At 47.0% G+C, this 25,162-nt stretch overlaps 1 protein-coding gene across 1 annotated transcript; it reads right to left on the reverse strand.

The window, feature by feature from the left end:
• Window positions 1-6,186: 6,186 nt before the first annotated feature.
• LOC135387269 (uncharacterized) lies at window positions 6,187-9,751 on the reverse strand. The gene is made up of 6 exons (XM_064616552.1): window positions 9,526-9,751; window positions 9,366-9,452; window positions 9,187-9,262; window positions 8,234-8,340; window positions 6,539-6,701; window positions 6,187-6,482 (listed from the first exon to the last, which is right to left on the reverse strand). Exons 1-6 carry the CDS (start codon window positions 9,561-9,563, stop codon window positions 6,402-6,404), a joined length of 552 nt encoding a protein of 183 aa, XP_064472622.1. The 5' UTR covers window positions 9,564-9,751; the 3' UTR covers window positions 6,187-6,401.
• Between the last annotated feature and the right edge of the window lie 15,411 nt (window positions 9,752-25,162).

The raw sequence follows: 25,162 nt of genomic DNA on the forward strand, positions 1-25,162 counted from the left end.
TTGGGGGTCCCCATTAACTCTAATTACTAATTAAATCGTGTTTAAGGCTGGTTGTAAGTTGGCGGCAGTCTTTGTCCACTCCATACTACTGAAATCAACATCGATTGCCTATTCATAACAGTGATTTTCGTTCAGAGTTACGCATCACCAATAAATTGTTTTTATTTCATTTTCAGGTCTCGGCATCGGCAACAATGACACACATGGCCCAGCTGCTTTCGGAAACTGTACACATTGGGTGTGCGAACTGCGGTTGGCTTTTGAACTGCTCTTTGGTGTCCAAGCACCTAAAGCTCCAGTGAAGCCTGTTACAAGACGTGAAAAGATATGTTCTATAACTGTTTCTAAACCGTTCGCGAGAACAAATAAACTTGCTTTATCAACCGCCATCGCTTTTTGTTTCTCCGCTTTGGAACAACACATACGTTACTCTCAGCAAGAGCAGAAGAAAAACAGACGAAGCTGAGACTGGGGGGAGGGGGGACGAGAAGAGGCAGACGAAAAACCCGATGAGAGAGGGGAAAGGAGGTTGAGAAAGGAGGTCGGTCTGCGCATGCGCACTTGACCCCAGCTTTTTTCCCGCGCTGCTGATCTGGGCCGCTGTGAGTGGCTCCTGGAGATCACGTGGTTTGGGCGCCCGCCATTTTCCCTGGACCATAGCGTCTATGGGAGCTTCCGGCGGATGCCAGCGGGCCGGCTGCAGTCTGCAACCGAGAGCCGGAGACGCACTCACGTCGTGGTATGTGTGGTGGCAACTAACGGACATTTCGACTTAGGCGTGGTGTGCAAGAAGACATTGTTTTTACTTTGAAAGGCTGGTGTATGGGTGGTAGGTGAGGACCTCAACCAACTGTCAAGTTCGTGCAGCTCTATTTGCCTGTTGGGGCATGCGTCTACTTCTGGCGTCAAGCAAACAGGCACCAAAATACAGGTAAACTATGTCTTTCTTACATCCACACGGAGCGGGTTGCATTTCTAATTATTTGAGAACATAATTGTTACAGAATGGCAGTCAGAAAGTATTACATATAACAGTTAACAACTTCCATTCGCTTGGCTTACACTCATGACAGAATTGTTCTCGCAGTTTTTTGCAAGCATTATGGCGAAGCCCGTGGGTATACTTGGAAGAATACATAGCGAAGGTCTTAAAAACATCAGAGGAAAACATCAGACTTTGGCTGCCGTAAACGATGAGCTGAGACGCAACGAATCGAAGACCACGACCGGCACAGTACGCGAACTCCTGCTCGACTTGCCAGGCGCTCTAACAGAGGAGATCTGAATAAACAGCTAAGTCGCCAAACATATATATCAGGCCTACACATTGTCTTTCATTTCTCTGTCCCTCATGTGATCTACATGCTGGCGGGAATACATCAGAGCGGGACACACCAGAACGGAAACACACCAGACTCAGCATGGTGTATTTTTCGACTGAAAGTTTTCTTGTTTATACGATCGTACTACCAGCACGCGTATCTCTTGCGTCTCATGATGATAGCCTTGACGATGGGTCTTATTTGGTATTCTCGTATTGTCAACTGTAGGATGGGACAAGCGTATTCTCGCTTGTTTTCGCTTCCGGTTTAGCCATACCTTGCTCCTTGTCTTGCGTGTTTCCCCAGATTCGAGAGTCCTGCTTACCTCTCAGTCAGAATGAAGGGTGAGGTGTCTCAGCCTAATTTGATTGCCCATACAACCAACACTGAGGTTAGGAATTGCTTGGAGTATTAACTTACCATCAAGATAACATGTGTGTTTGTAACACAATCATCATTATCAAATAAAGTTGTTGTTGTGGTTGTCATTTGCATCAATGTGAATCTGGATGGCAAATTACGCGCTGTGCAAGTTTACAGTTAGAAACACAGACGTTATCTTGATGGTGAGTTGATACTCCAAGGAATTCCCCACTTCAGTGTTGTATGTATGCATAACTGAATTAAGCCGAGCTGAATTAACCCCCCGCCCCATGAAACCAAGGCCGCCCTCGCCACATCAAAATGCAAGGTTTTTCACGACCCATGTCGTCTGGACTTTGTACACATTTGGTTCAGCGAAAAAATAGAGGTTCAATTGCTTTTGTGCAACAATGAAATTTGTCATCTTCAGCAATAATTCTTCTTTAATTTTATTTGAAGTAACTTCAATTCTTTGAATTGAGCTTCGAAATTTGGCAAGTCAACCCCACATCTTCTCGACAGAAATGAAAAATCGATGTCAAACTTCGTCAAACTGACCATTGACATCGCTCGTAATGAAGTCGTTTTTGTATGAAGTCCAAATGACATGATGCGTGGAACACACTGTAGTGCGACTATTTGGAAATATGTTCGAGAACTTAGCGTTCTACCAGTCGATGTGCTCGGCGACTCACACAGACTTCTCCTTACGTTGCGAGCACACAGTGAGTGCTGTCGAGGAGGCTTCCTCACGTTGTGAAAACGGATTGTGCTTATGCACGTAAATCGCATCTCTGCTGGCCTATGTTTTTGTGGGTTTCACACATTTCTTGTACCATTGTGAATGGCGACGCACCTAACTATCCGCACTAGACCTCATAGACGTAATTTATACATTTTATCTTGGCTGGTAAGAGTTACGAAATGCTAATAAAAACGTTCGCGCTGAAAGGCGTTTGCAAGCAGTCTTGTTGCATAGCATACCCTTTTGCCTGTGGCTGCTGGTCCCGCCTGATATGATTTATGCGATATACAGGGTGTTCCACCGAAAAAGGGCCAGAGGCTAAAGAAAAAACGGAGTGCTCTACACAAATGGAACCAACTGTACGTGCTTGGCAGTTGTGTGGTCTATCCAAAAATATTTCTTTCATCGCCCTTTGTCAATTAATTAGCGGTAATTAATTTTCTAACTTTTTAATTGTCGGTTTCAGCTCTCAGATGTCAATGAGGAAGTTGTAGTACATGTCGAAAAAGACACAAATGAAGTGGTTCGAGGTCGCTATAGCTTGTGGTTTCGTTTTTTCCCGGGTTTAAAAGTTGGTTTCAGATGCCGGGCGGACCGCAGATCGCTGCCCACAATCCGGCACCCGCGCGCCACGATTCCAGCGCCCTCCGGCGTTCATTGACCTTGAGATTAGCGCTTGGAGATCATCCTTCGGCCACGTCACACAAGAGGAAGATATTTCACCTGTTTCACGGCACACCTATCAGAGTGCACTGCAATCGTCACCCGGGAAAAAACGAAAGGACAAGCCATAACAACCTCGATCCACTTCAGTTGCGTGTTTTTCGACATGTACTACAACTTCTGAGACATTGACATCTGAGAGCTAACCGATAATTGAAAAGTTAAAAAATTAATTACCGCTAATTAATTGACAAGGGGAGATGAAAATAATATTTTGGAAAGACCACATAACTGCCAAGCACGTACAGTTGATTCCATTTGTGTAGAGCACTCCGTTTTTTCTTTAGCCCCTGGCCCTTTTTCGGTGGGACACCCTGTATGGTCAGGCCGAACATTGAGTGCCCCCCCCCCTATACGGAAGTGTTAAATCCGCCCCTGCTTCCGTGTCAAGCGCCTCACAGGTTCCGATAGGCAGTGCGCTTTGTGATCGCTGCGTGTTTAAAATTGCTTCCTATAGTCGCTTCTGAAGCAGTATGGGTGGCTGTTGCGCTGTTGTGAAGGTCTGACTATTCCCTCCAGGACTACAATGCCAGCTATTGGTACAGCAACGGTAATGCCGCCTACTTTTCCCAGATATGAATGTATGGAAGAATATGAAACCCACAACATCCAAAACGAATTTTTGACATTTTGATTTTAACGCTTTTTTTTTCAGCTGGAGCTTAAAATTGCTGCTTATATACACGTGACGTACGTCTATAGCCGTTTTGTTTTACAATAGCCCACATGGAATCACAGTGGGAACAAAAGAAAAAGAGGCCAAAGGATATCCAAAAAATGTCGATAAACCGGCAAAATTCATTTCCATAAGGGACGTGTGCATGATCTTGCTCTCTGAAATGAGCAATATCTTGCAAAGAGTCTTTGTTCGCTTGAGAATAAACTATACTTATACAACAATGAATCAAACAGGTTAAATTTCCTGATTAGTTTCATGTTGTTCCTATGAAAAAAGTTTGCTAAGTTCAAAAGAAAAAGATGTTACCTTTCTGTTGTGAGTGGTCTACAGAAAGTCAGAAAGTTAAACGCCGTAAGTCAATGTGTGATGCCAGCACAAAGTTCACGAAAAGTCTTAAAAAATCTGCTCTTTCTGTTGACTCTGGTCTGTTGGTTGTAAACAAAAACCAACAGCCATTTTTGTAAGGGATATGCAAAAAGTATGTGTAAATTCTATAGAAAAACATACTGCCTCTTTGTTGTGAGTCGTCTACGGAAGCTTACCGGCTCTAATTCAACAGAACATAAACATATGATGTCAGTACAAAGTTAACAAAAAGTCTAAAGAAAGTCTAAAATAACAAAGAAATTTAAAAAAGTTGTTTCTGTTGGCTCTAGTAGTTCTGTTGACTGTGAACACAAAAACAACACCATGGGCCAACCCTAGGTTTGCTGGATAATCCCACAGCAAGTCAAGAGAACTTCAACAAGACCTGCTGTATAATCCGTCTACAGAAAGTACATATAATTGTAGTCCACAAGTTTTGTACACGTTGTCAACGGAAGTTGCGTCACAGAAAGCACATATAATGTGGCCCACAGGTAGTGCGCATAAAGTCAACAGAAATTCCTGTTCACTTGATCAACAAGAAGTCAAAGTCAACAGACTCTCAATGTAGGAAATAAAGAGTACAGAAGACGTCTCTAGAAAGGAAAATCCATTTTCATAAGGGATTATTCAACTTAAGCACGGCCTCTCGCCGTTCTGGAACGAAACGCAAACGGAGGCGAAGAAGTTCAAAGAAAGGTGCCACGGCGATATGATGAGGGATCGGACGCTTGCGCGTTCCAGTCAGCGGAAGACATGTATCGACAGTGCTACTACAAGGTAGTCGACACCTCGAGACACCTTTTACTGAAAATGAATGAACTCTTTAAAGTCGCACTGACCATTCCACTGACGTCATGCACGTCAAAAAGATCGTTCTCTTGCCTCGGTCGCATCAAAAACACATTTGAAATCAACAATGTCCCAAGCCCGACTAACCCAAGCACGTTTCTGCACGGCCACAAAGAGTTCGCACAAAAATTAAGCCTTGATGCCATTGTAGACGAGTTCATAGGACGGTCTACAGTGCGAAGGAACACATTTTTTACCATGGCGTAGAAATTATCTCCAATCTCATTTCGATTCACTCGTGATTTTAGTGTGGAAATCGAATAAAAATTGCGAGCCGCGCATACAACAGACTCTAGTCTTGCTAGGGACAGTTACTACAACCCACCTACAACAGCTACATCTATCCTTTTTGGCCCATGTCAATCAGACACAGATCACTGCGAGTTTGGAATGAGTGTACTGAAAGCGTGTAACAAAAGTACCAGAAAACGTATCCAAGAAAATTTTGCCTGCGCTGCAATTAGAAATTCCGCGCACGGCAAAACTAAAGGCGTAAAAGTCGACCAAGAGGGAAGTCCGGTGATGCCCCGACAGTACAGTTTACGGACGCATACGGAGGAGCTCATCGGGGAAACAGAGCTCTTTTCACACAGACATAGACACTTTGTGTTCGCTCTTGGACAGAAGCGGGCTGCACCTCCCTTCCCGCAAAATGACTCGACAGTCACAGCAAACGTCGCCGCATCCATCCACCCATTAGAAACGGATAATTTCGCCTTATTTAGTGACTCTAGTCTCGCCCACACACCCAAAAACGTCTCCAATGTCGAAAGGCCGACGGCTGAAGTGACTGGAAGGAAACAAGAAGAAAAAGAAAAGAGTACACGGTGGTGGTGGTGGTGGTGGTGATGGTGAAAGGGCTTGCCGTTGTCGGCCTCAGAAAAGAGTACACATCACTGATAACGTCACTTAGTTGACCAATAGGTGTTTCCGGCCATTCCTGGAAGCAACTGCTCGTGTTCCATCACCAACACCCCACGTTGCAAGTCTGTCACCTTCGTCATTATCATACTTACCTGACATTGTACACGAATATTTCTTGGGACGATTGATGATGGTTACTGAAATGATTGTTCCGCTCCCATATATCGCGAAATGTGTAACTGAAGTCACAACAGAGAAAGGAATGCGTTTTTTTATTTTTAGTTTGGATCGGCGCTTTCGCAGAAAAGTGCCCGTGAATAAAGGAAAATATTTTGGAGGAATTAACTCTTTTGAGCTCGAGCGTAGGAATACACAGCAAATTGCAACCTCAGCACAAGGTTCGGGCGTTCGAGAAAGGGTCGTCTCCTACACTGTGTAGTGCGTACTCAGCATGAAGTACTTGGTCGTTCTCAACTCTATTCCACAGTCAATTACTCTCCGTGTGAACACCTGGCTTGGGGAAGTCCTGCATGAACTCCTTCAGCTGAACTTGAGTGTCTCGCGTATCCTGAAACACAGAAAACAGCGATGTAGCAAGGTTTTCCGATGAGAATACCGTCGTACCAGAAGAATGTTGAATCGTTCAGCTCGCTTCTTCCACTGTGCCGTCTCGTATGCCAACCTCAGGGGTGCATCGTCGAATGTTGTCACGGGACTGCACACTCCATTTCTCAGAGTCACCATGTGCGGTGTCCTCAGCCAATGGACGCCGGACGGGGTCCCACGCCTTTGGGAAAGATGCGTGTATTTCGATCAAAGAGTCTCCCCGAAAAGAAACTTCATTGTACGGCTGTGGATGGCAGTTGAAGAAAACGAGTTGTGTTTGTCATTCTATGCCTGATCCACTACAACGTTAAGTAACACGTTCACAGTACAGCCGCTGTGAGCCTGCGTTGGAACAGAGCCCGCCACTCTCCTGGACGCACTTTCTTTGCCGATTCACTGAGATGTTTTTCGCCGTCATTTCAGTGACATCCATCTCTGCACCAAGCATGAAAGTTTGCACAATGTATATCATCGAGTTTCCTTCCCTCCTCTGCTGGCACTGATCTCCGGTTTCTGTAGAAAACCATACACGGTGTCACGCACCAACATTTAGAAAAGACGGAGCGAATGAAACAAACAATTCTCAATGGTTTCACGAGTGATTCACAAAGTGTTTTCTCATGTACAATAATATCACCAACTGGATCGTAAGTTACCTCACTGACTGAACACAGTGTGAACTGTGAGACGTGTAACAATTGTTTGTCTTGAGAAGCTGACGTATTTTCAGGTATTCCATAAGGGTTGAGACCTTTGCTGTTTTCGCTGTTCATCAATGACACAGTGGAGGGAGTGTCAGTTAAGAATGGGCCGATGATTGCGTTGTTTATACAGATATCATGAGTATAGAGGACCAATATTGTTGCTTCAAGAATCGTTGCATAATATATGAAACTGGGATCAGATGTCCGCTTACATGACGTCATATACCCCTAGCATACAAAATGAGCCAAACTCCAATACAACCAGTCATTTCGTACTAATATTTAACTCCAAGCTCACATCGTCAGACAGATGACCTTGCGTGCGTCGGACAAGGTTATCTCCGTTTTCAATAGCTGCGACGGAGGGGGTAGGGACCAGTGGGGACACCGCGCGAACTCATCAACTGACGGGAAGGTCGACCCTCGGTCGATGAGGCTCTCGATGGTGGCTCCTGATAGACAGCTTCTCAAATCATGTAAAATGTCACCTCATTGCTCCTTTAAAGTCGTCTGTACTGTTGAGACTAAAGTGCTCGAGCGTCCAATTTAGGAACGCGCTGTATATTGATGATAATAAATAAAATAAAATAAAATGGCGACGGTCGGGCTGCACGGTCTAGAAGCTTGCGGTCCTATCCGCTTATAGTATACATGCCGTCCAAATACGAAGCTATTCGTTTTATTTTGCCGAAACATGACCCGTGTTTTTTGTCCTAGTGTGGTTTTCTCAGACACTTCTTCGTAGACGCAGCGCGCTCTGTTTAAAAGCCTTTCACGTAGTTGTCGTTTCTTTGTCATCTTTTTTTCGACCTTCTTGCGCGGTTTACTCACTCCTTCACACAAAGGTTGTGCATGCATATCGGTGTTTGTAGTTATCAAGGGATGTAATAAGTTTTTCTAAGGTGTCACGTAGTAGACAAGTAGACACAGACAAGGTATTCCGAGATCGGCTTAAATTAGGCCATCGGGTTATAGTCTGATCCTGTGATCACCAAACACTGCGGGTTACCTTTCGACGCCTCTCTTGGGAAACTTGTTCCTATTTCGCTGTGGTGTTCTCAAAAGAGAAACGATTGGTTTCCCACTTCTGTAACAGTTCCATATTTCGTAGTCTGCCTGGAGAAGAGATATACAATAGCTCACAACACACCTTTTTGTTAACCAATTTTAATTTCGAGGGTCACCCGTAACGCATCTCAAAGACTGAAACGTGTCGAGCATCCCAGAAAGATATTGAAATTTGTCTGGAGAATATGCGGTGGAGAACTTCTGCATAAAGCTCGTGAATTGTGCTTAAAAGTGTAATTCTGGTTCCTTGTTTTCGCTCACGAATTCTTGGACGATCACGTCGGCGTACTGCGGAATAAACAAAACTTCTATTTATAACAACCATTCCTTTGGAATGACACTGATTGAGGCATAAAGTATTACATTCTTTTTCTGCTTTTACGCACCTCTACCCTTAACACCGCCGGTACAGAGTGTCAGAGGGACTTTCGACACTATGGTACCTCAAGCTGGTTAGTTGACAGCGTTCTATTGCCGAGCGTTAGCCTAGATTGGACAAAAATGAAATAATACGCGCAGACTTCGACATAGTCGATCTCAGAGCGCTCGCGAATTTCAAGACAATTGAAAATGTGAGCGAGAAAAATGCCAACTTAGCCGACTGCAAAAATTGAAAACAAGCAGATGAGGATAGCAGTTTTGTTCTTTCATGCAATTAGAGCCCTGAGGCTGGAAGGTGAGGCAACGCCGTCCAAACATTAGAATGTCCTCGAGGACAAAGCGTAGAAGCTCGTCAACTTCCTCTCATCTGATTTGATATTAGCGTGGCGGGGGCAGCGTTCGCATTCACAGAGACGTAACCTTTCAGTCACATTTTCAGTTCATTCGTAAATGATTCCTGTCAGGTGAATGCGCGTTTTGGGAAGGAGAATCAGTAGATACGCGTAAAAATACTTTTTGAAGCAGGCGGTCGAACAAGGCTTCGATTTCTGGATTTCGTGCGCCAGAAAACCCACAGTTCTGGTTCAACCTGAAAAGAATTGCAACATAAGCTCACATTAATTATCAGTAGCACCGAGATATCGCTTTTTAATCATCCACATGCTGTTCCGCGGGATAGAGTTTCAACTCACGGAGTGTTAGCGTTCCGAGCGGGATGGCTGTTATCAGCTGCCTCGCCAGTGCTAAATGAATCGCTCCTCTTAACCGTTCTCGAAACCCTGTTCAAATGCGACGCCTCGTAAGCACGCCCGAGAGACTTGATATATTCCCTACACTATTATGCATACATACTTTATGTGTGGATTGCAGACATTCTGATAGGCGGACATTTTGGACGGCAGTGTCCTAATGCAGGCTGCTTCTTACTTTTAGGCGACTGGTGTTTGACTTTTGTTGGTTCTTGTTGTAAACGGGGCCTCTTACTTGCACAGTGCAGCGCTAAATGAAGATTAAAGAGCGCAAATGGAGCGATATAAAACTGCTTCTACCGCCTTCTGCAATGAAGCAACGAAGCAGACGACAGCGCCTCAGGTGCCAATGTTGGTTGACTGCCGACAGTGGAATACGCGAAATATGTCCAGTGCGCGCTTTCTCTCTCGGGCATTGTATTGGTGCGTCGACGGAAAGGTAAATTAAAAAAAAGCGGGAGACACATCGTTTTCACGATTTTGTTTATCAATCTCGTTTGAAGATACCCTGATACGTTAACCTAAAGCTTTCCGTAACGTTATTTCTCTAAGAGTGTGCACGAACGAGCAAAGGTGTGGGAGGGGAGGAAAGAAATAATAATGAAAAGGGGCAGTAGGTGAGATGAATTATTTATCGAAACAGTTTTCGCGATCTTTCGGTATCGGCTACAGTGTAGGACACGCCACGAACCGAACATGACTACTCACTTATGCTTGACATACTGAAAATATGTTCTTTTCATTCCCTGCTACCACGGCGAAGCACGTATGAGGGCATAGCTGGGCGAACACACTCATGAGGAAAGATGAAAGTCACTGAAAAGGTTAGCCAGCTGTAGGACTCGAACCCACATCTTCTGGATTGCCGGTCCAGGGCTCTACGAATTGAGCTAAGCTAACACGCCTCCACAGTGACTTCCAAGGGTGCGTCATCTGAAGGGACAAACCAGCCACTCTCTCACTCATCCTCCTTTCACTCTTACATTTTTGCTCACTCATACACACATTCATACGACGGGATCATCATGTTCAACAGTTGCCGCTTGCGTCGATCCCGTCGTATGAATGTGTGTATGAGTGAGCAAAAATGTAAGAGTGAAAGGAGGATGAGTGAGAGAGTGGCTGGTTTGTCCCTTCAGATGACGCACCCTTGGAAGTCACTGTGGAGGCGTGTTAGCTTAGCTCAATTGGTAGAGCCCTGGACTGGTAATCCAGAAGATGGGGGGTTCGAGTCCTACAGCTGGCTAACCTTTTCAGTGACTTTCATCTTTCATCGTTAATTTCTTAGGCCATTTGAGGCTTTGTATGTATTTGTCCCTTCTATGTTGTTCCAGCCTCAGAACTTCTCTCACACTCATGAGGGCCTGATGAGTGCCCTTCATCCTCACCTTATGCTTACGCTCATGGGATGAGGGCAGGGAAGCTCGCGGGACTACTCACTCATGGGACATACCGTGAGTGCACTCATGAGGCCTTTCCCATCGTGAGGACTACCGTGAGTGCACTCACAAGGGCTTGCCGCTCGTGAGGCCTACCATGAGTGTACTCATGAGTCCTTGCCCCTCTTGAGGCCTACCATTAGTGCACTCATAAGTCCTTGCCCTTCCTGAGGCCTACCACTAGGCCTTTGAAGTGTGTGAGGCCTGCTATGAGGCCACCCACCAATGAGGCCTGCAATGAGGACATTTACTAATATCGCCATTGAGAGAGGGGAGCCTTAGTCAAGCCTCCTCGGCTTTTTTGCTGCACCTTCCAGCTGAAAGGAAAATAAAATATTGAATTGAGTTGAGGGGTGTGAGGCCTATTAGCGGCAATCAAGCACACAGATAGTTCCTCTGCTTGGAGCACAGCGGAGTAACCGTTTGGTCCATAACGCTTTGGTGCTAGTGCTACAACCACTGGCATATTGCAGTTTAAAGGGGCTGTGCACACAGCCTTTAGGAATTTTATTTAACTTCTGGCAGAAGCAGAGCGGAGCAATTTAATTTGAATTGCTGTTTACTGTTTTGGTGCCAGTGGTATAACCGCCGGCATATTGCAGTTTGAAGGAGCGGTGCGCATGTTTTAGGAATTCTATGTACCTTCTGACCAAGCACAGTGGAGCAATGTAATTTGAATTACTGTCTACCATTTTGGTGCCAGTTGTACAACCACGGTATATTCAGGTTTAAACGGAAAGTGCACACGGTTTTAAGAATATTATTTAACTTCTGCCAGAAACACAGGAAGCAATGTAATTTGAATTACAGCTTACCGCTGTAGTGCCAGTGGTACAACCACCGACATGTTGCAATTTAAAGGGGCGGTGCACACGCTTTTCAGAATTCTATTTATCTTCTGGCTGAAAGCACAGCAGAGAAATGGAATTTGAATTACTGTTTACCGTTTGATACCCGTGGTACAACCCACGGCTCGCAGTTCAAAGGAGCGGTGCACACGCATTTAAGAATTCATTTAAGAATTTTATTTAACTTCTGCGAGAAGCACAGCGTAGCAATGTAATTTGAATTACTGTTTACCGCTTCGGTGCCAGTGGTAGAGCCACCGGCATTACGCACTGTAAAGGGGTGGTGCACACGCTTTTACGAATTTTATTTAATTTCTGGCAGAAGTATAGTGGAGCAATGTAATTTGAATTATTGTTTCACGAGCGAGCCGAGTGACCGCGAGGCGAAACCAGAGTGGGAGGAAGCATTCTCCAGTGTTACCCCCCTAACCTACGATAAAAACTAAACGTCCTGCGCTTCTGTTCTTCGCGTTCTAGCTAGGAACTCTAGTAAAAAGAAAGCGTTTGAGTTGACGCCGTGCTGCCAATATTCCCTGCACAAAGGCAACTACTCAGCATGCCATTGCACGAGGTAAGTGACAACACTTGTTTCGTAGCCTCAGTGCGCTAATGATTTGAAGATATGCTGCTACCACGATGTTTTCGCAAAATTCGTGTGTGCCACCTAAAACGTACGGCCCGTCGTATAGGGTGTCCCAGAAAACGTGTCATTGAATTAAAAAAAAAATATACGCCACATAGAATCATGCGGTCAACGACATTTGTTCTTACTAGGTTTTTGCCTCCTCCTGATGTGCATGTCATGTAACCTAAGTTTAATTATGTAAATTTTTGCGAACTGAACTCGGAAATTTGCGAAGTAATGTCGCTTTTTTACCCTACAATGTGAAGAGCGTGCTAAATTTACTCAAATGAATGATAATTGACGTCAATATTGAGGACCTATCGTATCGGAAAAAATAGCCGAAACTCGTACTCTACAGAGCTCGAAGAGGATAGGGCGGGACGATTTTTTCAGCGAAATCATTGTCAGTGCGACGAAAGGAGGTTGGAAACCCAGCCCACACCGGCATGGTGGAAAGAGATAATACAGACATAGCTTATCGCGTCCAGCTTTGGCTGGGACTATACCTTCCCTCTCCAGGAACCGTCCTTTCAGGAACTGTCACTTTTTCTGCTATCACTTTGTGGGCTGCGTTTCCAACCTCCTTTCGTCGGACTGACAACGATTGCGCTCAAAAAGTCCTCGCACGTTATACTCAAGTGCCCCGAGAATCATGATGTTCGGCTATTTTTCCCGATAGGATAAATCCTTAATATCACGGTCAGTTATCATGAATTTGAGTAATTTTTTCCCTCTGTTTTTCCTCAGGAAATGGCGGGTTTCCACAGGTACCGTAACTCGATGGATTCGGTGCTCGATTTAGCCTTTTCGGTCGAAGAAGCGAAAGCGGGAAGGCAAATAGCGATGGCTGTCTTCCTGGACATCAAGCGGGCGTACGATTCCGTAAGCCATCCCTGTGTCATTCATGAGTTGTTGCAGGCCCAGGTGCCTCATAGGGCGCTGATGTGGCTCTCCGACTTCCTCCGTCCGTCGGTGTCGGCGGCAACGAAAGGGCGGACCAGCTGGCGTCCTCGGCACATCTGGGCTGCAGCAATGTTTTGCCAACTCCGGACGACGCCGACAGGCAGATGTCTGTTCAGCTCCTTGTTGAACTGCGCCACCCTGGAATACGGGACATCATGCATCATAATCGCCCCCCCCCCCCTCTTCCCATGAAAAATGTTCCTCGAAGCATCCAGACCATGCTCCATAGGCTCCGCACTGGGTGTGCGTTCACCAATTCTCAGCTGTTCAAGATAGGCTCTAGGGGTGACGCCTGCTGTGGCCACTGTCAACAACCCGAAACAATCGAACACACCCTGCGAGACTGCCGAGCATACCATTCTGCGCGCGAAACACATCTCCCTCGCTCCACCTCGGGCACGCTAGCGGACATCCTCTACCCCGTTGGTTCTTCTGCCGAACGTTCCGCCAAAGCAAGAAACCTCATTCTCTTCCTGCTGAAGACAGGCCTTGCTGATCGACCCATCTAATACTGTACTCTCCCCGATGAACTCGTGCACCTCACCGCATGCCCATCCTTCAACCTCCTCTATCCTCCATCCGTCCGTCCTTCCTTTGTGGTTTGTTTTGCGTTCTTTTTTTGTTTTTTGTTTGGCTAAAGTCATGACGACGCCCATTTCTGTGAAGGGATCGGAACCGGAACTGTACCCGAACCGAAAACTGGAAAAAACCGTTATTTTCTGACGAACCCAAACCGAACCGAACCCGAACAATTTTTTTGCTTGTCCTGAGCCGAACCGGAACTGAACCGAAAAGAATTGATACGGTTACCTGTTCGGGAATCGGTTCAGAGGTGAATTAATTGTACTACTGACCGACCTTTTTTTTTTTTGCTCACCTGAAACGGTTATCTCACACCTTTCTCTTACAATCGTGTACGGTGAGCATAAGCTTGCTTGCATGTAGCAAAATTACTGCCCGTGGACCGGTTAAACCGAGGCCGAAAAAAGTAACTGTTCCAATCCCTGTAAATGCCCCGACCGCTGACAGATTTTTTTTTGTCTGTGTATGTACGGGGTGGGGGGGTTCTCCCTGAGCCGAACCCGAGCCGAACCGATATACCTGAACCGGTTCAAGCTGATAATTTCGGTTCAGCGGAGCTAAACCCGAACCGAACCAATATGCCTGAACCCGAACCCGAACCGGACCGAAAAAAATACCGGTTCCGATCTCTGCTTCTGTGTGGCCGACAACGGCGATACAACCCCCCCCCCCCGTCAACGGAAGATTTTCCTCACTGCATGCGAGGGGGACACGGAAAAGATCACTATGCCTTAGGGAGTTCCTCAGGGAACTGTCCTTAGCCCTCTGTTATTTAACATTGTCTTGATGGGCCTCATGGGGTGCCTTCCTCGGAGTGTGCATCTGTCCATCTATGCTGATGATATCTGTGTCTGGACGGTTGGCAAGTCCCGCCCCACAATTCAGCGTCGGCTACAGAATTCACTTGACGCCATACATGCCTACTTCCTGAAAGCAGGGATGGACATCTCCACAGAGAAAAGCGCTACCCTTCCGTTTACCCAAAAAGAGATGAGCCGGTTCCAATTACACATCGGGGGATCCCCCTTAAGGCAGGTCAGGCACCACAGGTTCCTCGGTGTTGTATTAGACCGCAACCTGTCGTGGGCAAGACACATTGACTATATCATTTCAAAGGCACAACGTTGGGGAAATGTGATACGTCACTTTGCCGGCTTGCGCTGGAGATGTACTGAGCGGGACCTTCTTAGGCATTCCACAAAGCGCTTGTTCGTGGCTCAGTAGTATACAGCCTTCCTACTTTGCACGGACTATCACGTACGTCCGAACACTCCGTTGTGTCTTGGCGCGCAGCTTGCGGACCTGTCTTGGCGTTCCGCGCGCTGAGACGAGGATTGTGGCAGCCGAAGCCAGGGAACTCACGATTGGCGTCCTCCGTGAGAGAGAAACTTTCCGCCACTATTTGCGATTGCGCGGTCACCATCGCCGTCACCCACTGGTAGAGAAGCTTCGCAAGCGGAAACACAGCAAAATCGCGCTGTGTGCGCAAGAAGTAACGGGCCACATACCTGCCTTCACTGTTGCCCCAACCGCTTCTTCAGTACATAGAAAAAAACCATACAGAAACCATACATCTCGACTCACATCCCAGGGGTCAAGGGGCCGAAGAGCAAAATCCTTGCTCCAGTCCTCAAGCAGGAACTCTGGAGTTGATCGCCGCCGCATACGGAAACCAAACCGCCGAATATACGGACGGTTCTACCACTCCTGGCGGCTCATCTGCTGGCTTTGTAATTGCAGAGGAGTCAATTTCACGTGCCGCCTATCACATCGCTCATCGGCCACCTCTGCGGAGTTGCATATCATCCTGTTATTCCTCAAGTCTATTTTGTATCACCACTTGGAGATTCGCGGGCAGCACTGCAGTGCATAGACAACATGGGCATCCGCGGCTCCTTGGTTCCGGTAGTAGTGAACATCTTGACGACGCTCAAGGCTTTAGAAGACTGGGGCCACTGGCTGACCCTCCAATGGGTCCCTAGTCACACTGGAATAAGTGGCAATGAGGTAGCGGATCGGGCAGCTGCTGCGGCCCACCATAGCTGCTCAGCAGTCTCCATCATACTTTCGAACGGGGATAGAGGCTTCCTCTTGTCCGCGTTGACGTCGCCCTGGGCCCATCAGCAATGGTGTCATAACATCACCCGGTAGTCGCTTCTGTATGCTGTTGACCCAACTTTATTATTTGAAATGCCAGGCGGTTTCCTTCGCCTCTCTTGTGCGTTGTTTACGACTGAATATAGTCCAATTGCCGGGAGTAGACATCTTTACTAGTTTGAACCGCACCGGCTTTCAACAAACATAACAAAATACAGTTAACGTTTCGGGTCCCATTCGGGTCCCATCATCAGAATGACGCTGTCCTGGTCGTCACCGGGTATTTACGTAGAAGAGGAGCGTAGCATTCTGGGAGGGGGCCTGGTTGTCGATTGATAGCTTCTTTTGTTTTCTTTATGTGCCATGACTCCAGCTGTCTCCTCACCCCCCATTTGTTCTCTTTCGCCAGAATGCATGGGTTGTCAAGGTCTAACACGTGTCCTGTTTTGCGCGCGTGTTCACACAGTTCTGTTGGGTTTGTTGCTGATTTCTCGATATCTTTCTTGTGTTCCTTCATTCTTGTTCGTGTCTTCCTTCCTGTTTCTCCGATGTACACGGCAGGGCAATCTTGACAAGATACCTTGTATACAACGCCTCGTTCTTCTTCCGGTGGTGTTCTGTCCTTGGGGTGGCTTAGTACGTTCCTCAGTGTTGTCGTGGGCTTAAATGCAGTTTTAATATTCACCTGAGAGAGCACCCGTCTAATTGGTTCTGACACACCCTTCAAGTAGGGGATGGTAACGTACATGGGTCTTTCTTGACTACTTTCCGCCTGTTCCGGGCGTGTATTCATCATTCGGTGGTATGTATCACAGATAAATTGCTCGGGGTATGCCCTTCTTCGTAAATCCGCTTTGGCCTTTGTTATTTCTTCATGTCTTGTCTGATGATCTGAAGGGATCTTCATGGCACGTGAAAGCAGGGAACGAACAACCGATCGCTTGTGTTCAAGAGGGTGCCCCGAACCATAATGCAGGACCTGACCTGTGTCGCACGGTTTTCTGTAAACCGAGGTCTTCAAGTTTCCGCACGGGTCTCTTTGCACGGTCACTTTTGGATGTCCTCGTGCAAAGAGACCCGTGCGGAAACTTGAAGACCTCGGTTTACAGAAAACCGTGCGACACAGGTCAGGTCCTGCATTATGGTTCGGGGCACCCTCTTGAACACAAGCGATCGGTTGTTCGTTCCCTGCTTTCACGTGCCATGAAGATCCCTTCAGATCATCAGACAAGACATGAAGAAATAACAAAGGCCAAAGCGGATTTACGAAGAAGGGCATACCCCGAGCAATTTATCTGTGATACATACCACCGAATGATGAATACACGCCCGGAACAGGCGGAAAGTAGTCAAGAAAGACCCATGTACGTTACCATCCCCTACTTGAAGGGTGTGTCAGAACCAATTAGACGGGTGCTCTCTCAGGTGAATATTAAAACTGCATTTAAGCCCACGACAACACTGAGGAACGTACTAAGCCACCCCAAGGACAGAACACCACCGGAAGAAGAACGAGGCGTTGTATACAAGGTATCTTGTCAAGATTGCCCTGCCGTGTACATCGGAGAAACAGGAAGGAAGACACGAACAAGAATGAAGGAACACAAGAAAGATATCGAGAAATCAGCAACAAACTCAACAGAACTGTGTGAACACGCGCGCAAAACAGGACACGTGTTAGACCTTGACAACCCATGCATTCTGGCGAAAGAGAACAAATGGGGGGTGAGGAGACAGCTGGAGTCATGGCACATAAAGAAAACAAAAGAAGCTATCAATCGACAACCAGGCCCCCTCCCAGAATGCTACGCTCCTCTTCTACGTAAATACCCGGTGACGACCAGGACAGCGTCATTCTGATGATGGGACCCGAATGGGACCCGAAACGTTAACTGTATTTTGTTATGTTTGTTGAAAGCCGGTGCGGTTCAAACTAGTAAAGTTGTTTACGACTTAGCGTTGCATTCACCCCTGCACTCCGGTATAGGCTGGGCCTCAGCAACACGGCCCCGGCGTCGGGAAAGTGGCGCCCCCATCGCCCGGCAGTGTTGCCGCAATAGCCCTCTCCCGCAATTACGGAAGGGTCACCGCGGGAGAGTTGGCCCCCACGTATAGCTGTGCGTGGCTTTCCCGTGTCTGGGGGAAAGGGGGATCCTGGTGGTTGAGCAGATCCGGAGGTTGTTTTGGACCCTTATGGGCCCCTCTGTTGAATCAACACACCGCTTTGGCCCCTGCTTCCCATAGACGGGTGGTCCTGGAAGCCCCGGCCAGGACTATTCAGCTAGTCGCCATCTCTCCTTCATTTCTTCTTCTTCGTCCCACGGGGAATGGCCATTAGCCCGAAGAGAGATTTCCTTTTTCTATATCTCCTCCTGCCCACTTCTTCCTCTTTTCACCTCTTTGGCGGCAAGGGCCAACCTTGGGCAGTACTCCTTCCTTAGAAAACTGCACTCGGGTATAGTGCGGAGGCAGTGTTAACGTGTGGGACACGTTCCCTCGTCGGGCTTCATGGTGGGTGACACACTTCTGCACCGAATCACTTCCTGCACTTTATGGATAACACATACTAAAAAAAACTGATCGGCGCTACAAAAGGCACCGCACCGATGTTCAAACATTACAGTTCTCCAACTCCACTGCAGAACCACGGTTCCCGAAGATCCTCATCGTTCAGGCTGAAGATCAGTCAAAACCACTAGATAGTGTATCTCCCTTCCTCGTTGCTAAAACTCTTGAACAAGTCATTGGTAGTATACAATGCAGAAAAATTGAGAGCTGGTGACATCCACATTGAGGTACAGAGCAGGCAGCAGAGCTCAGCAGAGTTGTCACTAAAGCAAATTGGTGATATTGCAGTTTCAGCGGCGCACCGCACGCTCAACACAGTCAGAGGTGTTATCTCTAGTGAGGAGCTACTGCAGTGCTCCGAGACAGAGATCGAGGAGGGTTTAAAAGACCAAGGGGTGATCAGTGCCAAACGGATATCCATCCGCAAGGACAACAAGGAACCAGGCACGTCATATTATCTTTCCAGTTGCACACGCTCCCCAAAGAAATAAAGGCTGGGTATGTAAACTGTCACGTCCGACCCTACATATCCAACCCGCGTCGATGTTTCAAGTGACAAAGATTTGGCCACCATTCCCAAGCGTGCCGTGGACACCTGATATGCCCAAAGTGCGCGGGTGACGGCAATGACCATACTCCAGGGTCATATAAGAACACTTTCCGTTATGTCAACTGCGTAGGCAACCACCCCTCTTATTCAAGAAGCTGCCCACGCTTTAGCGACGAAAAAGAAATCATGAGAATTAAGACCGTACAGCAGCTGACATACAAAGCAGCGAAAACACAACCGGAGTTTCAGAAAAAATGATCTTTCTCTGAAGCGGTGCGCCGGGGAGTGGCATCGCTCAGAGTATCCATGGGGACCCAAACTTGTGGCCTCCACTTCACACTCCCCAAACACAAGAAAAGACTGCGGAGAGTTCGCCTCCGCCGGCTCACGCCACAATCTCTAGGGAGGTTGATGGCGCGCTTTCAGTTTGGGATGAGCTCACTGGGAGCTCATCCCAGACTGCCACACACTCAATGGAGCTTGACGATGATGACTGCATGTCGCAAAAATCATCGTCAAGTCTTCCAAGTACACTGGACCAGAGAGCTCCTTCCCAAGGGAAGGAACAAAGAGAAAAACAGGGATGTCGCGGTAGAGGCAAGTCAAAGGAGAAACAAAGGCTTCCCCCGCCAAGGGTCACACCTCCTTAACACACAATGTGCAGAGTCCCTTTGCTCTTCCTTATTTCAATTCTAATTATGAGACAGGTATTCCTTCAGTGGAACTGTCGAGGCCTCTACAGTAACATTCATGATATACACGACCTTTTTGAAAAGTATAGAGCTGTCTGCTTCTGCCTGCAAGAATCATACCTACACAAAGAAAACTTAAACCCTTTCCGTCGCCATAATGTTTTCAGGAAGGACCGCACAGACAGCGCACGTGCATCTGGTGGTGTGGCTGTACTCCTTCCGCAGTGCATACCTGCAAAATACTTTCCACTCGTTACAGACTTGGAGGCAGTAGCAGTCGAAGTGTGCCTCGACAGGACTCTCACGATGTGTTCACTCTACCTGCCCCCATCAGTGGTAATAGGGCAAAGAGATTTCGAAAATCTATGCAATCAACTCCCCCAGCCGTTTATGATTTTAGGCGACCTCAATGCCCACAATCCTTTGTGGGGAAGTGCAAAACTAGATGCAGGGGGAAAAGGTTGGATAGGGTCCTCCTTTCGGGGTCACTCTGTCTTCTGAATGCTGGGCTACCTACCTATGTGAACTCTTCAACACAAAATTTTTCTTACATAGACATTTCACTGTGCAGCTAGCCCATCCATTTTCCAGTTTCTTGACTGGACAGTCGAACAGAATCCCAGAGGTAGCGACCATTTTCCACTCATTATTAAATTTCGTGGTAGCACCAACAACATAAGAACACGTCCACCAATTACAACCATTGGATTACCAACCAATTACCATAATTGGAAATTACAAGAGGCAAATTGGGACATATTTGAAAGAGAAGCCAATTTTATATCTTCTGCTTTCCAGGATTTGAATGTTGAGGAGGCAAACAAGTTGATCACTCATACCATTATAAATGCCGCTCAACAGTCCATTCCGCAAACATCCGGCAGACTCCCCAAGCGCTCCAAGCCTTGGTGGACGAGCAATTGTGAAAGCACACGCAAAGAGCAAAACCGAGCGTGAGGTGTCTTTCGAAGACACCCCACTACAACAAACCTAATTGCTTTCAGGAGAGCTCGAGCGAAAGCACGTTGGACGCGAAAGCAAGCAAAGAAAGAATCTTGGAGAAACTTCGTATCATCCTTAAATGCTACAACTCCATCAAAAATAATATGGGACAGACTAAAGAGAATAAAGGGCGACTATACAAGCTTCTGTGTAACATTGTCATAAATAAATGGTACAGTGTGTCAAAGTATGGAGGAGCAGGCCAATGCCCTCGGGGAAGGGCGCTGTTGCGTCATGCGCAGTGCTCTCGGTTACGGCTGAAGTTCGACAAATGTGTCTTCATAGCGCCGAAAGTGCATTACTTGGGACACGTAATCACTGAAGCTGGCATGCACCCTGACAAGAGCAAGGTTGAAGCTGTTATCCAAGCACCAGTGCCGACTGATGTTAAAATGTTACAGAGGTACTTAGGACTACTTAATTACTACAGGAAGTTCCTTCGGGGGTTGTCAACAGTGCTGCACCCTCTCAACAAACTACTAGGGATGGGGGTCCAGTGGAAATGGAGTGCCGAGCAACAGTACGCATTTGACAGGAGCAAGGAACCGTTGACATCAGCTGATGTTCTAGTTCATTTTGACCACAACAAGCCACTGGTATTGGTTTGCGATGCGTCCCCGTACGGCGTCATCGTGAAGACTGTGGAGAAGAGCGGCCCATTGCGTTTGCGTCGAGAAGCTTGGTTCCGGCCGAACGCAATTACAGCCAACTAGACAGGGAGGCGGTGGCGGTCGTCTTTGGAGTGTTGAAGTTCCACCAGTACCTGTGGGGCCATCCTTTCGAAATCGTCACTGATCATAAGCCTCTACTGGGACTCTTAGATCACGACAAGCTCGTGCCTGAGAGGAGCTCACCGAGACTCATTCGCTGGGCGTTAATGCTTTCATCGTACACGTATAGGCTGATGTACCGTCAAGGGAAGCGGATCGCACACGCTGACGGGTTAAGCCGTCTGCCGTTATCTAGTGAGCAATTCCAAGTGGAGCGGCCAGCGGAGGTGTTCCTATTGGAGAAAACGTATCCAGGGCTTTTGTCAGCGTCTGCAGTCGCCCAGGCAACAAGTAAGGATGTGCTGCTGTCCAGGATTCGTCGTACTCTTACATCGGGAGATGAGTTACCCGATGACGACGACGTCAAGCTTTATAGGAGGCATTTTGATGAGCTAAGCGTACAAGAGGACTGCGTTCTTTTAGGAAGTCGTGTCGTTGTTCCTCAAGCATTGCGGTCCCGAGTCCTGGATGTACTGCATGAGGGCCATCCGGGGATCACGAAGATGAAGACAGTGGCCCGCAGCCACATCTGGTGGGAGACGCTTGAACGAGACATTGTTGCTAAAGTTCAAGGATGCACCGTATGCCAAGAATGGCAACGCGAATCGAAACCGGTTTCCCTGAAGCCCTGGCCGTTTCCATAAAAGCCCTGGTCGCGATTACACGCTGACTTCGCATGGCCCTTTAAAGGTCATTATTTCTTTATTGTAGTAGATGCCTTTTCTAAGTGGGTAGAGGCTGAAGTGGTGTCTTCGCCATCGGCGGAAGCGACAGTCTCCTGCCTGCGTTCCATTTTCGCAAGGCATGGATTGCCGGATGTTATCGTGTCTGACAATGGTCCAGCGTTTGTGTCTGGAGCGTTATCGTGTCCGGAGCCTATGCTGACTTTCTCAACCGCAACGGAGTAAGACGACTTTTAATTCCTCCGTATCACCCAGCCTCAAATGGGGCTACAGAACGAGTTGTTCAGACCCTCAAGAATAAGTGAAGAAGACAAGCACTGGCGACTTCAAGACACAGCTAGCTAGAGCCCTTTTCAGCTACCGAACTACGGCACACGAATTGACCGGATTGTCCCCGGGAGAACTGTTATATGGGAGGAAGCTGAAAACTGCGATGGATCTACTACATCCTAATCTACGCGACAAAGTGTCACGTAAGCAGCTGTACAGCAAATTGCATCATGACAGGAACGCTCGTATGCCAAGTGATTACGAGCCTGGTGATGTTGTATTTACAAGAAATTTTAGGCCTGGACCGCCGTGGGTTCCTGCTGAGGTCACTCGGACTTCAAGATCGCAGTCAGCCGTAGTCCAACGGCCTGGTGGTCTTACTTGGACCCGTCACCAAGACCACTTGCGTCGTGTATCGCAGGAAGCATCCACGGAACACTTGAGGGGACCAGAAGGTACCAGTGAATCTACTAGTGAACATACAACACTGGAACCGCCTGTGTTGGAGCAGTCACCGTCGAGCGCAACGGGGCTTCCTGTTGGATCGCCACCACCGCCGGATCAAGGGTCAAGGTCTATTCCGGAGCAGTCCCAGTCGGGCTCTTCTGTTACGTCAGAGGGTACGTCAGAGGACAGAACCGCTACACCGCCACTTAGAAGATCAAGTCGAGTTCGACGTCCTGTTGTTAAATATAGTGCATAGAATTGTATGCTTCACGTTTATCGTTAGTTGAGTGCCATAATTTGAAATTTGTTGATCTCCTTGACTGTTTTGTTTTCTTGTGTTTGTTATGGGGGGGAAGGGTTGTCATATCTGATGATTGTATCTAGGGTTGATGCCTGCTCATATCTTGTTTGGGCGCGCATGTTGTTCTCGATAATAATTGTCAAGGGCGCTGTTGCGTCATGCGCAGTGCTTCCCCTTTGAGTCAATAAAAGAAGGCCCCGAACGGAAGACATTCTTCTTCTGGTTCTCGGCACTAGCAGTTCAGGTTGCACTACCTGTCATGTCTTGTTCTTGTTGTTGTTACTATGACAAAAGTATCTCCTGGATTTCTTTAATTTTGTTTTGCAAGAAGGTTGTCTCCCTTCTGGCTGGAAGGAGGCAACCATAGTTCCACTGCTGAAGCCAGAAAAAGATCCCTCGCACCCGTGCAGTTACCGACCCATAGCGCTGACAAGTTGTCTGGGGAAGACCTTTGAGCGCATGGTTAAAGGTCAGCTATGCCGATATCCCAAATAGTCGAAACGGTTGTGATATTCTGAAAGCCCACATCCAGCTCTCCCCAAAATGCACCTTCATTCTCTCAGTTCGGTACAGTACCATGTCAAAAAAATAGATAATTCATTCCGAAACACACATGGGCGCAGCCATTTTTATGACGTAGATGCACCCGAACGGGCATTGTGACGTGTACGCGCCTTCGTACTTGCCAGTGGATTTCAGCTACGGCTTCTCGCGGCTTCACGTATCTGTGCTTGAAGATGGCGGACAGCCGGGTTCCACCGTTCCGCGATAAGTAAACAGTGCAGCAGCTGCGAACTCATTCGCGAACCAACCTCTGTGCGATGTTGTGATTGGAATTCGTCGTTTGTGTTTTGTGAGCATGTACAATTTGTATCAAGTCTCGTCTGCGTTAGCGCCTTTACAGCACTTGCCCATTGTAGAGACTGACGTTTCGACAGCCGTGTTAGCAAGAAAATGCCGACAGCGTTTTATTCCTGCAGGAAAAAATTGTGCTGTGTATTTGAGAAACCGCATACTACTATGGGACAAGTTTTACGTACGATTTTTCAATGTGCAACAGCGTCGACGATGGTATGTAACGACGAGAGACGTAAAACGAAATACAAATCACATTTTAAACTTTTTGTGGGATTCTGTGCATTTTCTAGAAGCAATCTTTGAATCGCACCCCCACGCTGCATTGTGTGGCACGCTACAAACTACTGCTTTTTATGTCTAACATCTGGATATTGTTTGTAATGAACACCGTCGCACAAAAACATGCACACGAAAGCTCCAGTAGCCATGTGGTTGCACACTATGCAGACGCAAAAGAAGTACCAGAGCACATATTGCCACTTAGAAATTGTGTTTTTAGAAATGTGGTGTCTGAAGAGTTAGAGCATAACATATATACTAGAAATCAGGTGCACCTTATCCTTCTGTAGAGTGCTCTTTCAATTCACAACTCAGCACATGGGGTGTAAAAGTGTTAGAGGCAATTATGTGACTTGTCGTCCCGGGTGACATCACTGGCCATCCTCGGAATTAATTCCGTACTCAGGAATTATTGTACAAATCACTTTGTATGTAGGACATGATAAGCAATATGTAAGTTGCAACCTTGTCTGCAGCATTCTCGATGGCCTCTTACCTTTACAGTTTCAGACACGTTACCAAACCATTTAAAAAGGACACACTTACAGGGGCCGTGTAATTTGAGTTTTTAATTTATAAAAATATAAGTATACAATATGAAATTTATATAAAATAAAAATAACATTTATAAAAAGAATTTATAAAAAAATAAATGAAAAGGCTTCATGGAAGCAATCCATTAGCATACCCATTGCACATGAAGCACAATTATATATGCTTGGACATCATCTAATTAATCTTCTGAACCATATGTGTGGCTGCATAC

This window comes from Ornithodoros turicata, chromosome 3 (genome assembly GCF_037126465.1).
Source record: "Ornithodoros turicata isolate Travis chromosome 3, ASM3712646v1, whole genome shotgun sequence".
Classification (NCBI taxonomy): Eukaryota; Metazoa; Arthropoda; class Arachnida; order Ixodida; family Argasidae; genus Ornithodoros; species Ornithodoros turicata.